At 42.4% G+C, this 15,305-nt stretch overlaps 3 protein-coding genes across 6 annotated transcripts; 1 reads left to right on the top strand and 2 right to left on the bottom strand.

Moving 5' to 3' along the window:
- The first annotated feature begins 118 nt into the window (after positions 1 to 118).
- On the top strand, positions 119 to 1,152 carry LOC108046874 (39S ribosomal protein L16, mitochondrial). The gene is made up of 3 exons (XM_017126820.2): positions 119 to 291; positions 363 to 428; positions 491 to 1,152. Exons 1-3 carry the CDS (start codon positions 243 to 245, stop codon positions 1,105 to 1,107), a joined length of 732 nt encoding a protein of 243 aa, XP_016982309.1. The 5' UTR covers positions 119 to 242; the 3' UTR covers positions 1,108 to 1,152.
- A 1,210-nt stretch (positions 1,153 to 2,362) lies between these two features.
- On the bottom strand, positions 2,363 to 12,885 carry LOC108046959 (armadillo segment polarity protein). 4 transcript variants are annotated; one of them, XM_017126954.2, is made up of 7 exons: positions 12,757 to 12,885; positions 11,221 to 11,280; positions 6,555 to 8,194; positions 6,290 to 6,490; positions 5,954 to 6,226; positions 4,883 to 4,979; positions 2,363 to 2,838 (listed from the first exon to the last, which is right to left on the bottom strand). In XM_017126954.2, the coding sequence occupies exons 2-7, from the start codon at positions 11,249 to 11,251 to the stop codon at positions 2,549 to 2,551; spliced, it is 2,532 nt and encodes an 843-aa protein (XP_016982443.1). In that variant the 5' UTR covers positions 11,252 to 11,280; positions 12,757 to 12,885; the 3' UTR covers positions 2,363 to 2,548. The 4 variants fall into 4 exon arrangements, with proteins under 4 accessions (XP_016982443.1, XP_016982441.1, XP_016982444.1 ...); XM_017126952.2 differs by lacking the exon at positions 12,757 to 12,885 and adding an exon at positions 12,251 to 12,384; XM_017126955.2 differs by lacking the exon at positions 12,757 to 12,885 and adding an exon at positions 11,599 to 11,762.
- Positions 12,886 to 13,906: 1,021 nt separating this feature from the next.
- LOC108046876 lies at positions 13,907 to 15,172 on the bottom strand. The gene is made up of 4 exons (XM_017126822.1): positions 15,037 to 15,172; positions 14,698 to 14,875; positions 14,281 to 14,493; positions 13,907 to 14,226 (listed from the first exon to the last, which is right to left on the bottom strand). The coding sequence occupies exons 1-4, from the start codon at positions 15,037 to 15,039 to the stop codon at positions 13,982 to 13,984; spliced, it is 639 nt and encodes a 212-aa protein (XP_016982311.1). The 5' UTR covers positions 15,040 to 15,172; the 3' UTR covers positions 13,907 to 13,981.
- Between the last annotated feature and the right edge of the window lie 133 nt (positions 15,173 to 15,305).

Genomic DNA, 15,305 nt, shown 5'->3' on the forward strand with positions numbered 1-15,305 from the left:
AATATACTGAAATACTGCGAGTATACCGGAAAAAAGGGCAGGTCGAGGTGCAGAACTCGGCTACCTTCCGATAGTATCGATGGCCAGGGAAAGATAAGAAGTTATCGAAGAAACAGACATCTCAAAAGACTGTTGGCGTAGAACCTGACTATGATAAGCATCTGGCAACGCTATTTCTTGTTGATGCAACACATTTTCGGAAAAACTTATAAAATATCTCTATAGTTAAGTGAAAACCTGCAATGCTGGGCCTAAAATCAGTCTCACAGCTTTTCAAGCAAACCCTGACAGGTGAGTGAGGCGTCTCCACGCCAGACCTCACAGAGGATAAAGCATTTCTAGCGACTTTTTCTAACTTTTAGCGGGCAACATAGCAGCAGTCAACACAGCCGGCCTGAAATACTTCGCCCCGCCCATTAAATATCAGAGTAAGTACCTCCAACTCTGCAAGGATAAATACAAGCTAACCACACAATCGCACCTTCCACAGATGTGGAGCAGCCGGAGCGACCCAAGCTGAGGATCATGGAGCGCCAGCCGCAGTTGCCGCCGAACATTCGTCCGCCCAAGATGCAGAAAAGGCTGCGCTACATGCGCGGTCCGGAGAAGGTGCACAATACCCTGCTCCACAAACAGTACGCGATCGTGGCCACCGGCGGCGGCCGCCTGCGCTGGGGCCACTACGAGATGATGCGCCTGACCATTGGACGGAAGATGAACGTGGCCACCATGTTCGCCACCTGGCGCGTTCCGGCTCCTTGGCAGCCGATTACCAAGAAGGGCCAGGGCCAGCGCATGGGCGGCGGCAAGGGGGCCATCGACCACTACGTGACCCCCATCAAGGCCGGCCGCGTCATTGTCGAAATCGCCGGCAAGTGCGAGTTCGTCGAGGTCAAGCAGTTCCTGCAGCAGGTGGCCAACCAGCTGCCCTTCCAGGCCGCCGTCGTCTCCCAGGAAATGCTCGACGAGCAGCGGGTCGCCGACGAGGAGCACGCCCTCCAAAACGAGAACCCTTTCACCATGAAGTACGTCATCCAGAACAACCTCAGCGGCTGCCATCGGTGGCTCTCACCCGTGGACCACAAGTGGTTTGGCAAACACCTGTAAATGAACACTTCCCCCGCAAATAAAGCAATACCTGTTAATCTGTTACAAAACTAATTTTAATTGGAGGGGGACCTGTACTTGTCTTCTTATTACCATCCCAATCTAAGCCCCATTTCGAAATAGTACTTTAACAAGAAAGGAAAGCTAACTTCGGACGGAGCCGAAGTTGATATACCCTTGCAGAATATTCTGTAAATTATATTCTTCAAAATTATTAATTTGATGCATTCTTAATACTCATAAAAACTCCAAATTTCATCATTTTAAAAACACCAAAGTTATGGCATTTCCAATCGTTCAGTTATATGACAGCTATAAGATATTGTCGGCCGATCACTATGACATTTGGTATGTCGGATTTATTGGCCAAAAATAAAACCCAGGTATAGAAAATCCCAACTTCTTAACTTTACAAACATCAAAGTTATGACACTTCCGATCAATCAGCTATATGGCGGCTATAGGATATAGTCGTCCTTATGAAATTTGGTAGGTCGGATTAATTGGCCAAAAATAAAGCTCATAGAAAATCCCAACTTCCTAACTTTAAAAACACCAAAGTTATGGCTTTTCCGATTGTTCAGTTATATGGCAGCTATATGATATAGTCGCCCGATCCGGCTCGTTCCGACTTATATACTACCTGCAATAGAAATTCAACTTTTGGGAAAGTTTCAAGCAGATAGTTTTAAAACTGAGGGACTAGTTTGCGTAGAAACGGACGGACGGACATGGCTAGATCGACTCTCCTGGTGATGCTGATCAAGAATATATATACTTTATAGGGTCGGAAATGTCTCCTTCACTGCGTTGCAAACTTTTGACTGAAATTATAATACCCTCTGCAAGGGTATAATTAAGGACGTTAGCTGTCCGGCCATGGACCCCCTTCAACAAAAAAGGGCCTACGAAGAAATGCTGCACAGCCGCCATTTTGTTTTCGATTTATTCGAAAAAAATTTATTTTGTACTTCGCATCTAATATTATAAAACCTACTTTACAAATTTTTGATTGGCTTTTTCATTTGGCCAAAAAAAAATTCCAGAAAATCCGTTTTTTTTCCAGTTTTTCAGATGTCCACCCTTAAACGAATTTTGAGTCCCAAAATCAGCACATGGAATCACAAATGAAAGGCTTTGGAAATGCAATTTTATATAAGTAATTTTGTGCTCTTAGTTTTACTTACAAAACATTACAGAACTGTAATGAACTGGCCTTCCGATTCCCATGACAACAAATAAAAAGAACACCATGTAAAGGGAAATGTACGAGTTCTATTGCAAACATTTGTTTAATTTTCCATGTCGTTTATGTGGATAATATGTAATGCATCATATAATATGGTTTTCTCGCCGCTGCGTCGCATTATAATTAATATATAATATTATTTTTGGGGTCGAATGGAATCTCGACCCTTACCCTTAGCTCGGCTCGTATCGTCTAACAGTCGGTATCGTACCAGGCAGCCAAATTGTTGTTGTCATTGGGTGGCGTCGGCATGGCGTCCAAATCAAAGTTCAATGCACCGGCATCAATCTCGCCGACGTCCATGTCCATGGAATAGGGCGATGTGGGTGCCCCGCTGGACGGAATGGAGCCGATGTTGCCACCTCCGCCGCCAGCTCCACCCACCGCTCCACCATTGCCGGCAGCACCGCCAGCACCGCCGCCGCCCACCGGGCTGCTGATCTCCAGACCCTGCATCGAATCTATTGGTAGAGTATCATATCCTGCGGACAAAAAAGAATGGGAAAGAATATCGGGAAGAATTGTGATTAGTAAACAGGATTCCTCAGGCCAGTGTCCAACTAATAGATGGTGCACCATCATGGGGACCTGCACAAGTGGATTCATCGTCTTTCGTTGGAATCGAGCTCATATTTTATCTATCTACATAACTCTATCGGTGTTATATAATCCTCAAAAGTTAAACAATAAACTTAAGCCAAACGTTATAACTTAGCAGTCCTGTAGTATTTAAGCTCTATTTTGTTCATTTTTGACAATCTAGTTTTTTTTTGTTTAACCCAATTCAAACAAAACGTAGATTCCACTTATACACGGCCGTATTTTCACATTAAACTAAAGTATCAAACAACAAAAACCGATCGTTGAATGCCGCTTTAATATTCTAAAACTAAATACGGCACGACAAGATCAGTTGATTTCGATTGGAATTCGTCCTTTCAAATCTGCATGCACACACGTCTTATAAACTATAAATATATACAGGATAATTTATATGAATATATATGACTAGGTCTATGCGTTTATCGCAGGCTACGAGACATGCAAACTGAACCGAACTGAACTAAAGTTTCTTCGTTGATGGATAACTTGAATCGTAAAAGCATTCTAATGAAATCAAACTCAAGAGATGTATAACAAAGGATAAATATTCAAAATTATTAACGAAACGTATGTGTTGCTCCATCATTCTTGGTCCAATCGATGATTTTTTCCGGCTATGAATGCAATAGTATGAAAAAGAGAACGTAACCTTTTGGCGTTGGTATCCTTTATTCACATGTTTGCTTTCGTTGTTATTTGTGGTTGATGATTTTTAGGTGTTCTTTGTTTGTGTGTGTGGTGCTAAGATTTTTAAACTACTTATTAAGTCCACAATGTTTTTCGCTTAGGGCTAACAGGGTCAGACACTTGAGAGAAATCTGAGAAAAGGGACCAAAAACATTATGCTACATAACGTGGAGTCACTGCTATTTCATGTTAATGTTATAAGTTAGTATTACAAAAAAAAAATCACTCAACAGGGGGTCTTAAACATAAACATAAACATAGAAAAATAATTATTAAAGAAAATTGTTATAGATATTTATATGCTATTTATGAATTTATAAATTCCATTCAGAATAAATCATATAAATAACACTTTTATATCTATAATAATTTTTAATTAAAATATTTTATATAAAAATATTGTAATACAAATTATTTATATAAGCCATGGACCCTTAAAAATAAAACATCTTTCAATAAGTACTGCACACAACAGCCGCCATTTTGAAATTAAATTATCGAAAAATTTTTATTTTGCACATCAATACCCACAAAATAAAACTTAAAGATTTGTGATGGTCCATTGAGCCAAAAAAATCTAAAGACGGTTTTTTCTTCAGTTAATTAGGTGTCTCCTAGCATAACTGGCGCCCAACGTGGGACGTTATTTATGTAAGCTTCATCCTAGTTAACCGAAAGGGGCTTTTAAGGGACGTCGGGCTTCCTCGGAAATCATTTAATTACATAAATGTCTTATAACAATTTCTTAAAGATTTTATTTCTCAAAAAATGAATACCATATTGAAGAGTTGCAAGTGGAAAGGGGCGAGGGTATGGTTAAATAACCATTCAACACGCACAAAAACTAAAGTCAATTACTTATGTCCTTTGCATGCAGCAGTGGAAATTAAGGGGTAACGAAATCAGGGGGATATCGAGCATGGATACAGAGTAACAAAGAGATCTAGCGAGGTGGCAGGGGTAAAAGGGTTTAGCTCACACTGGAGAAATTGATGTGATCTTAACGTTTTAGCTTCGATTATTTTGTGCTTATTTAAAAGATGAACAGACACGAAAACGATTATATGTATGCGGGGTATGGGGGGGCGGGGCCCAAGGAGTTATCAAATTGTCTGAACCTGTAAACGATCCCTTTTAGTTATTTTTTTAGTGGGGCTATGCGGGAATTCTTCTTCTTGGGGCCGAGGTTCGAGGGTCAGGGGTCAAGGTCTCTTCTTATGCATATGACATACATACCTTGCTGATGGAATGCGCGACCTCCGTGCGAACTATGCACGCTGGGCGGACCTTGTCCGTACAGGCCCTCATATGCTTCTTCGGGTCCAAGCATATCCTGTGATCGATCGATTTCGGGTTTGTTTATCGGTTTATCGGTCGGTGTGCGTATACATGTGTGTTTATGTGTGTGTATGTGCGAGATCGTACGTGTTTGATGTATTTTTTACAGTTTCGTTTTTATTTATTTGTTGGGATGGATCAGAAGTGAAAAGTTGTTAGGAAAGAAGAAGACACACGCAAACGCCAGTTTGCAAGTGAATGTGAGAGACAGGGTGAGAGAGAGGGTGTTGTTGTGGGGGGAGCGGTGTGGCGGAAGTAAGGCAGAGAGAGACAGTCGCGTTGTTTGATTGTTGTTGGTGAGATTTTGGTGCAGTGATTATCCGTCATTGATTGTTTCATTTACCGTTGCAGTTGTGTTTATAGTGATTTTTGGTTTTGTTTTTGGTTTTACACACACAAAGTAAACATAAAGGAAAAAAAGAAAAGAACGAAAAGTAAATAAAAAACGTGAATTAATTACAAAATCAAAATTAAACATAAACAAAGTTCGAGATGTCGCAGCGTATACAAATTTAAATTCATGTAAGTATGTTTCCGGTGGAGATGTTTTCGGGGGGATAAGTGGAGAGGGTTGGGGGTGTGGTTAGAGATTAAATACGATGATAAATAATCGGAATCGGTATTCGTAATCGATGGTCTTCTACAGCTACCTACTTAAAGACTAACATTAACGATCTATCGATTCGTGGGTTACAAGAAAAGCAAATAACTGAACAAAAAAATTAAAATCATATTGAAATTCAATAATAGGGTATCGAAATTGTACGCAAGCGATATATAGGTCGATACTTAATATGGATACCATTATATAATGCTTGACTAGAGTAAGTGTTCTACAAATTTACAATTTTATGTACAGAGCGCGTTCACTTCTCGCGCGAGATTTCAAATCATCAGAACACAAAAGGGGGCGTTTAAAAGGCCGGAAAACCGAGGACCTCGTATTTCCTTAGCCTACTTGGCACGCACCTGCAGATCGGGACCCATGCCCAGGTCGGCGTTGGCCCAAATGTTGTTGTCTTCGCGCAACAACGAGTTGGTCAGCTCGATGGACAGACGCTTCTTGTAGTCCTGCGGCTTATCCTCGCTCATCCGGAAGAGCACTGCGGCGGCGTACGTGGCCACGCCTTCATTGCGCGAGTGCAGTAGGTCGGTGAGCGGCCCGGTGGCGCCCTCCTGCTCGATAATTTCGGCGCCCTCCTTGTCGGCGGCCAGCTCACAAAGAACGCCAGCAGCCACGCGCTAAAATCATAAATCGTTTAGTATTCTACGTTACTACTCTTACAAAAACAGCTTTGGTCCCACCTGAATATTCTCAATTTCGTTGAACAGCAAACGCACAAAGATCGGTATCACCGACTGCTGGCGGATGAGCGCCCGGTTGTGGGACTCACGGGCCAGGATATGTAAAGCCCCCACCGTGCCCTCGACAATCTCTTCCATGCGTACTCCGTCGGCGTAGGCGGAAGGCTGCTGCGAGCCCGTGGTGGCAATCGAGGAGCGTTGCTGCAAATACACACGAATAGTGAGAATCATTATAGATACTTGTATAGCTAGTTTGGTAACTCACCCTCTCTGTGTCCTGGAAGGCGCGCATTAGAAGACGCACCAGGTGGTGGATGGCCCCATGCTCCCGCAACGGGGCGTGGTTGGCCGGACAGAGGGCCAAATTGCGGATAAGCCCGATGACGGCCTTGATCAACGGCCAGCGGGATGGTGGATGCAGTAGCTTCACAATCACCGACAACCCGTAGTTAAGACGCACGGCATTCTGGGCCAGCTCAGAGTCAACGTGACGCGAGGTCAAGTGACGCAGAGCGCAGACGGCCGGCTCGGTAATCTCCTCGCGATCCCCAGCATTGATAATAGTACGGACGAGGGCGTCAACACCGCCCACCTGGCAAACGGTGGCCTTGTTGCGCTGATTGTTGCATGTCAAATTCGAGAGAATGCCGGCGGCACAGGTGACCACGTTGACATCGGTGGAGCCCAGAACCTGGACAAGCGATTGGAGCAGGGCTTCGAGGCCCTCCACCTTGGTTGCCGCATCCGATAGATTGCGGAGCGTCCACAAGCAGTTTTGCACGAGACGCGGCGACATGTTGCCTAAATGCATGGCCAGCGCCTGCATGCCGCCGGCGTCCACGATAGCCGGCTTGTTGCTGGAGCAAACGGATAGCACTTTGAGCACCCGCGAGGTGGTCCACAGTAGCTTCTCATAGTCGTAAGAGCGCATGATGCGCACCAGTTCGTTCGGCCCGCCAGAGGCCAGGATTATTAGCTTGCTCTCCTGGTTTCCATAGGCAAGAATCTGCAGGCAGTCGGTGACGATGGCCAGAAACTTTACGTTGTTCCTCTGCAGTAGCGTAACCATCTTCTGGAGGCCACCGGCCAAGCGCACGGCCATCTTGGAGCCGTCCTGGTGCAGCAGCAAGTTGTGCAATGTGGTAATCGCATAGAAGAGCACGCTCTCCACTGGCGAGGAAAGCAACTTGACGAGTGCCGGAATTCCGCCGCTCTTAAAGATGGCCAGGAGACCTTGGCGATGGTGCGACAAGTTGTGCAGAGTGCCCACCGCGGCCTTAGTGCTCTCCAGATCGTTGCTGTTAGAGATTGCGCGCACCAAGGCGGCCACCATTTGAGGGCTGTTCATGATGGCGTGCCGCGAGGCCTCCTTCTTGGACAGCTGGTGGACCATCATGGCGGCCTGGGAAACGACCACCTGATCCTCATCGTTCAGCAGCTTGATCAACTCCGGAATGGCCCTGGTGGCCAGCTCGGCATCGTCCTGGTAGTTGATCAGATTTACCACCGCGTGTTTCAACATTTGCGACGGTTCCGAGAGACGTTGCACTGCCGTCGGCTGCTGGGGATCGAACTGAGTGGAGGGAATCTCAATGCCTTCCTCCAGGGTTTCCGGGAACATGGCAGCACGGACACGTTGGGAGCGCGTCTGGCTTAGCTGCTGATTCATATCATCCACTTGGTCCTGTGTGAAGTTTTGTGGGAAACCGGTGTCTAGGTCGAACATAAGCGGATCTCCTTCCATCTCCTCGTCCTCCTTACCGGACAGAGATGGAACCTGGGTGACGGCACCCGAGTGGATTCCGGAGTCGCCCAGATACGAGTTCTGCTGCCACATGAGAGTCTGCTCCTTAGCGGACACCATCGGCGGCAGATCCGGCGGATTGTATTGATTATTATGGGACACTGCAAGACGGGTAAAGAGTGTTTTAAAATGGTTCGGGAAATATATGTTTGGTGGGAGAAGGTTTTTTAGAATTTCCATCAGTAGATTAGAAACGTCCTAATGGATTAAAAGCCAAGGTAAGGTACAATGTCGAGGTAAACCCTTAACAGAGGGTGTCAACTTGAAAAGAAGGTTGTCATGGCTTAAAATAAAAATTTGTACTCAAAATCTCATATTTAAAGGCACCTGTATTTAAATTTCTGATGTCTTTTTGGCTCCCAATATAAAAAGCAAAGTACAAGAGCATTCCCAGTTCCGATTTTCGTTTATTTTCTGTTCAACGTATACATACATTTATTTTTGTAAACCTCTTGAAGCGCAAGAGTAGCGTAGGACAACGGAGAACATGGCCATCAGACTGAGTGCAGTACAGCATCTATATCTGGCTTCGGATTTGGATTTGAGTTATGTTTCAATGAACTCCCTTTAACCCTCACCGAACCATTTTTTTCCTTGAAGGATGGCCAAATGGGAAACGACAGCGACTGACAGCAAAGTGAGCAGCAGCATCCCAGCGTAAAGCGCAAAAAAAAATTGCAAAAGGAAAACTTTGAAGCGTGACAAATTGAACGCTGCAGGATATTCCCACAAAGTTTAGAGCTCATGGTGCTCACACATGAGAGGGTCCTGGCAAAAGGATTCGTGGGGCGTTTTGTTTGCCACTTCTGTCTTAATTATGCCGTTTCAGGCCCCGTTTTTTTGCGTTTGTTGTTTTACTTATGCGCGGACACAGAGCGGCCACGCCCCTTTTGTATGCATTTGCATTCGCAATTTCAAATTCCCTCTTTTGTTCCTTTAATACAGGCAAACCTTAATAAATCGAACTTCCGAACGAATAATAAGGGACGGATCATAAAAATATATGTTGATGTAAATTTTATAATTAAATCTGCAGTTTGTAATCGAAAAGAATTAATTTATTGGTTTACATTTACCTTTACTTTTTTAAGTCATATTTACTTTTATTTATTATTTAACGACAAAAAATGTAATTTTCTTCCTCGAGATCAGGGATAAAACCCTAATAGAATGGAATGTAATGTTTTGAATCTTCGAGTTTTGGAAGTAATTTGGCGCTGAATGTAACCACCAATAAATCTTGTTCTATAATTGTTTAATTTTGTTCACTACCAGCAAATAGGATTGTAATCCCATTTCGTTTTATTTCCCATATCGATTAGGCGCTTTTTTTTGCACTTCGAGTGGGTAATGCTCTTTGATGGAGTACAGCAAGAATGGATGGAATGGAAGAGGGGCGGAGCCTTTAAGTGGAAGTTGTCGCTTACTAATTAAATTCTGCACAGCAGTAGCACCAAAAAAAAAACAAAAGCTGAAGATGTGCAGCCAAGTCGAAAATGAGATCGTTGGACAGAGAGGGAGGACAAGGTCCCGGGAAGGGGAAACCGGGGGCGAGTGGGTGGTAGTGGGATGCCACGTGCACGTATACGAGTTCTCGAGTGTGCGTATGGCAGTGTGTATGCCCGAGTGGAACTGGGAGGGAATCAAGTTTCAAAGGGTACCAAACAGAGGCGTTTGAAGGGAGTTAATGGTATATACAGTTTGCATTAGGATAAAGTTACATACATTGAAATGGGAACAATTCTTTGAAATGTAGTTTCATTACCGGACAATGTTAAATAAAAGAAATTATGATTTCGTTGCACAGAATAAATGATAGGAATATTTATAGTCACTTGAAATGTAGTTTCATTACCGGGCAATGTTAAATAACAGAAATTATAATTTCTTTGCACAGAATAAATGATAGGATTATTTATGGTCACACTTGATTAACACAACATATTAAGCAACTTACTATTCCTTATACCCCCTTTGCAGATTTATGTGTACGCCACTGTTACCCACCAACGCACACAACGCAAATGAAGTGGCAAAAGGAGCACGGTAGAGAGAAGGAGGGAAGCATTTTCCTTCCTTCTTCATTTAGCTGCGTCGTCAAAAAAAAAAATGGTAAATTGCAAAATCCAAAAGGAGCAGGAACATTTATTATTTGGGGTAAGGGTAAAGACACAGGATACTTTGGTGGTTGCTTGTCACACAGAAAAAAAGATCATCCGAAATGGTGTATGCTCAAGCATTAACAAGTATGTAAATGTGTAATAGAACAGACATAAATTATTCATCTGGGGTGGATGGATAGGATAGTTACCCTATATATTTCACAATGTAAACAAAGGGAGCATCAAAAACAAATGACACAAGCAAATACTTTATGTCACATTTGGCAAACTTTTTAAAAACAAGCTTGGCATCTTTCATTTATTATAGAAAAAGGGGTTGTTATCGTATTTAGATACAGGAGATAATTGTTTCTGAGAAATAAAACAAATGTGTGTTGCATCCCTTTTTTATGAGATGCGTATTTTAACTTGTATTTAAAATCGTACTTATAATTGCAACTAGATTTTTCCTCACTAACATTTTTGATTTTACCAGATTTTATTTAATAAGCTAACATTTCCCGCGGTTTGAATGAATATATTAAAAATAAACGAGAAAGGAAGCTGACTTTGGCAATGCGAAGTTGATATACCCTTAATAAAAAAAAAGTTGGTAAACAAATAGGAATTCAACATATGACGCGATTAGCATCGTTTTTAATCTTGATCTCCTGCACATCAAAGATGACGATTGCCAAAGTTTTAAACGAAGCGAAAAAGTAGAAATACGGATTTTAACTCTCCTGGTGTTGTCGATCAAAAATCTAACTATGTACATACATGTATATGTATGTATATACTTCAAAGAGTCGCCTAATCTGCGTAAGAAATATCCTACCAAAATTAAAATACCTATTGCAAGGGTAAAAAATAGAAAATTCCCCAACAGTGCTTTGACTTGATTTCTTTTTTTCAGTGTCTACCATGGATCCCTTTTTTCGTACTTTCTTGGAAGTGGAGTTCAATACGAAAGGGGGACGAATTGTAGGTTTAGGGGAAGGGGAAAGTAAAGTGGAAGTACTTACTGGTTCGATTCTGGGCTGGCATGTAACTCATCTTGGTGATTAAGGCGCTTTACACCACACCTGCAAGAAAGAGACGGTGAATATGTGTATGAGTAATTTGCTTAACGGTTAGCTCGATGTTTGTTAGTGTTAGTGTGCGAACAACAAGCAGAAGGAAAACTCTAGTCAAAACTCCATGTTTCTGCAGACATTTCACAGACTTAGTAATCACCCGCTAGTCGGTTATTTTATTTGTTTTCTTTTCCCAGCTCCCCATTTCCGTTTTGGGATGCCACAGCAAAATACGAAATATGCTGCGTATAGGAAACAAGCGCTCACACATTCGAACGCAGGTAGATGTGTGTGTGTGTCTACCTGCCGAAGACTTTGGTCACAAACCTTGAGTTATTTAATTACTATGTTTGGCACTTCTTCAAATTTTATACACTCCAAAAAAAAACACAGACAAACAAAAAGAATTTATTTTTCACTGCAGCTTCTGGAAAAAGGCGCAGCAAAAAAAATTCGACCGACCAGCACGCCCGTTAAAACAGAACAGAATGGATAGCGGAGAACGAAGCACTTGCAACACGGCGCTTGAGAGAGACTGCGAGTGCGAGGGAGAGACAGAAAAGGGCCGCAGTGCAGCACACAAATGCAATGCTGCGCAGAGTTGCCACACTTCTCCCAGGTTGTGCATACACATACACAGGAAGGATTCAGGCTCCAATTCCGAATCTAGAATTTCAGATTAGATGAAATACTTGCTCCCACCGCCGATAATAAGCCTGTAATTCGGACAAACATGATTTCCTGTCTGCAGCATTGTTTACATTCCAGCGAGGAACAAAACAAGCTCACGATTTACAGGGGAGAATACATAAAAATGCCGTTTGTGTGTATCCAGCTCCAACGCACACACACATAGGCGCACGCTCTTCACCCACCTCCCACCCCCGCACCTACTTGTTTGCCCTTTCTTTCCAGCTTTCTTAGCCATACACATAACTCAATTTTCCAAACGGATTTTATCTCATCTAGGATTACTTACCACGTCCAAGGAATTTAAGTCTGCTTTAGAGCAGGATTTATTTATTTAAAACGCACTGGGACACAAATTAACAGCGAACCTCTCTCCACGAAAAAAAACTGTGTATATGGCGACCCAACTAGTGATGAGCTGCTGCTGTTCCGATAACTCTATAAGTCGATAGGTCAATGAAATTTTCAAATATTTGTATTTCTAAACAAAAAACTCCTTCGCCACACAATACAAATATCTCTTTGGAAAACTGAAATTTTTGAACTATTTCCTCGGACCACAATTTACTTTTTTCATCCTTATTTTTACACACAATAGGTTTTGTTTATTTACGGAAAGCGAAGTAATTTTTAGTCCAAGCCGTAATCTTGTTCATACCGTTTATCTTGTATAAACATTAACCCACACTATCGTCTGCATGTATGTGTGTAGGTTGTTTGGCAACTTCAGTTAATATAGAAAATACTGTTTTTTGCCTCAAACTGTGAAAACTTCTAATACTTCGAGCTACTTACCACGTCAAAAGTAATTTTGTCTGCTCAAAGGCAGGTTTCTGTTGTTTGAGCGCACTTAAATCGTAAAATTCGACCAAAAATTCCGACTGTGAAAACTGTGTATATAGGCGTTTAGCCGATAACCGATTACTTTTCCACCGCAGGTGTTTAACCTGCCAACTTGTTAAAAAATATAATGTAAGGGCGCGATTTTTTAATTGAGGAAGTATTTCATATTATTCACAAAGTTAAGTCGCAAGCCATTGTACAAACGCTTTTTCAAATTTGCTTTACATAACAACTTTTTCTTCATAAAAAGTCACCATTTCGACTGCAACTAACATTTCGGACTAGTTCTTTTTTTCTTTATTTGGCAAGACTGTTGGTGACATCTGGGGGTAATTTCATGTCAATGTCAGTATCAGTACAGCTCTACTATATTTACGCTTCTGTTTACCAAACTAGCAAGAGTGCGCTTTTCGATTTTTACAATGTCTGATTTAATTGAGCAGAGAAGTGCCATCAAATTTTGTTTGCGGAATGAAATTTCGGCTGCGGAAACGTTCGAGGATGTTGAGGAAGGCCTTTGGTGATTCTACCATGTCCCAGAAAAATGTTTATAAGTGGTACAAAAACTTCAAAGAGGGTCGGGAACGTGTTGATGACCTGGAGCGCTCCGGACGACCATCGACGTCAACAGATGACCAACACGTCAATGAAGTGAAGGAATTAGTGCTCAAAAATCGTCGGTTGACTGTAAGAGACCTTACTGTTATGATCAGAATAACAGAAGGATCTGTGAAAACCATTTTGAAAGACCATTTGGGCCCACGAAAAGTCAAAATCAAGACGACACGCTCACACTGCACTCGTTCTTCGTGACCATTTCGCATATCGTTCCGCAAGCACCGTATTCTCCTGATTTGGCTCCTTGTGACTTCTGGCTATTCCCAAAACTCAAGAGACCGCTCCGGGAACAGGTTCGAGTCGATTGAGGAGATAAAATCTGAATCGAAGAGGCGCTAATGGCTATACCGGAAAGGGACTATTTGGCATGTTTCGAGGATTTCAAAAAACCTTGGCATAAGTATATTTTATCGATGATCGATGAGGGGATTACTTTGAAGGGGATGAAATTGATTTAGAAGAATAAATAAAGATTTTTTATTTTACAAACAAATTCACCAGTACATCTACGCACTGGTCTTTTATTTTTTAATAACTATCTTTGTTGGGCAAGTAATGCTTATGAAGTCGATGTGGGTTCCTCGGAAAAGCTTACAGGAGGTGGGGGAGGATCATAGGTTTTTCTTTGATCCCTTACAAACTTAACAAGAGCGCTCTTGTGCCGCTCAATGCCATCGTAAAGCCCGTACACCTGGGCAAAACCAAAGTAGGCAGCCACAGCTGCGACACCAAAAAGAGGAACAATGATTGCGAATCCTGCCAGGCAGGCGAAGAAAACCATGGAAACTATGGTGAGAAGAGTGCCTGAAAGACGACCACTTTAAAGTGAGATTCCAATCAAAAAATAGAGGGACCCACCTTCTAGCACCAGCAGACCCGTAAAAGTCATCACCATGGTGGCTATTCCGAACCCGAAGATTATGAGAAAGGGTAGCATGAAGACGAGACCACCGGCCAACAGGCAGATGGCAATATGCGGATTCCGGGCGCACCAAGCAGCTATGGCCTCCAGAAACTCATTTCCACCCAGTTCGTACATCACAAACTCCGCAAAGCGACGCAACTGAAGCCCTGCAAGATTTTAAGGGATTATTATAATGCAACTTATGGTAAAATGTGGTTTTAAACAAAGTCTCTTCAAAGCGCACATTTTTCAGAATGATTTAAAATAATAAAAAAATAAAGTATCTTCGACAATATTTAAATAACTAAACAAACTGTACAGCCCGGATTATAAGGTTATTATGGAAGTTACACTCTAAGCCCTTAACATACATGACTTGTAGAGGGTCTGGAGCAAACTCTCCAGGAACTGGTCGCCTGTGGTTGATCCTACGTTATGATCGCCTCGCTTTTGGGCACCTTTGGCCTCCGGTTTGCTCTCCGTTTTCGTTTCCGCAGACTTCTGGGCATTCGCTTCTCTGGCGGCTTTGCGCTCCTTTTTCGAGTGAGCCTGTAGAATCGAACATTTCAATAAATATGTTATTTTATAGCGTGAAAATCGAAAGTGATTAATCGCCGGCTGCAACGCGACCTTTGGCTTCGTTGCCCGCCACTCCGGCCTTATATTCTATTCTTCCAGATCCGGTGAGCTGCATCCACAACCACACTAACCATGTTGTGCGGCTACTGCGACAATATCAGGCGATTTCTGCGGTCATTACACTTTCAGGTGAAAATACGAGTTCTCCAAGTAGTTAATTCGCCTAATTAAAAGCAACAGTAATGAAAAACAAAATAAATAAACAAAAAAATATCGATATCACAACCCTGAAATCAGAATAATCGAGGCAGAGATGCCATCCTGTCAAAGCAGTTTCAATTAACCCTCAAACGACAGCAAAATAAATTAAAATTAGGGGAATCGTTACAAACATCTAAGA

This window comes from Drosophila rhopaloa, unplaced genomic scaffold (genome assembly GCF_018152115.1).
Source record: "Drosophila rhopaloa isolate 14029-0021.01 unplaced genomic scaffold, ASM1815211v1 contig_3, whole genome shotgun sequence".
NCBI classification, from domain to species: domain Eukaryota; kingdom Metazoa; phylum Arthropoda; class Insecta; order Diptera; family Drosophilidae; genus Drosophila; species Drosophila rhopaloa.

Bases quoted from the DNA above. Each gene is read 5' to 3' on its own strand.
- LOC108046874 (XM_017126820.2), top strand. From the start codon at position 243: ATGCTGGGCCTAAAATCAGTCTCACAGCTTTTCAAGCAAACCCTGACA. The intron at 292-362 runs GTGAGTGAGGCG...TCTAACTTTTAG, and splicing joins TTTCAAGCAAACCCTGACAG to CGGGCAACATAGCAGCAGTC. The intron at 429-490 runs GTAAGTACCTCC...CACCTTCCACAG, and splicing joins CCCGCCCATTAAATATCAGA to ATGTGGAGCAGCCGGAGCGA.
- LOC108046959 (XM_017126954.2), bottom strand. From the start codon at position 11,251: ATGAGTTACATGCCAGCCCAGAATCGAACCA. The intron at 8,195-11,220 runs GTAAGTACTTCC...CCCGTCTTGCAG, and splicing joins GCCAGCCCAGAATCGAACCA to TGTCCCATAATAATCAATAC. The intron at 2,839-4,882 runs GTATGTATGTCA...TTTTGTCCGCAG, and splicing joins TCGCGCATTCCATCAGCAAG to GATATGATACTCTACCAATA.
- LOC108046876 (XM_017126822.1), bottom strand. The intron at 14,494-14,697 runs GTATGTTAAGGG...AAAATCTTGCAG, and splicing joins CCAGACCCTCTACAAGTCAT to GGCTTCAGTTGCGTCGCTTT. The intron at 14,227-14,280 runs GTGGGTCCCTCT...GTCGTCTTTCAG, and splicing joins GGGTCTGCTGGTGCTAGAAG to GCACTCTTCTCACCATAGTT.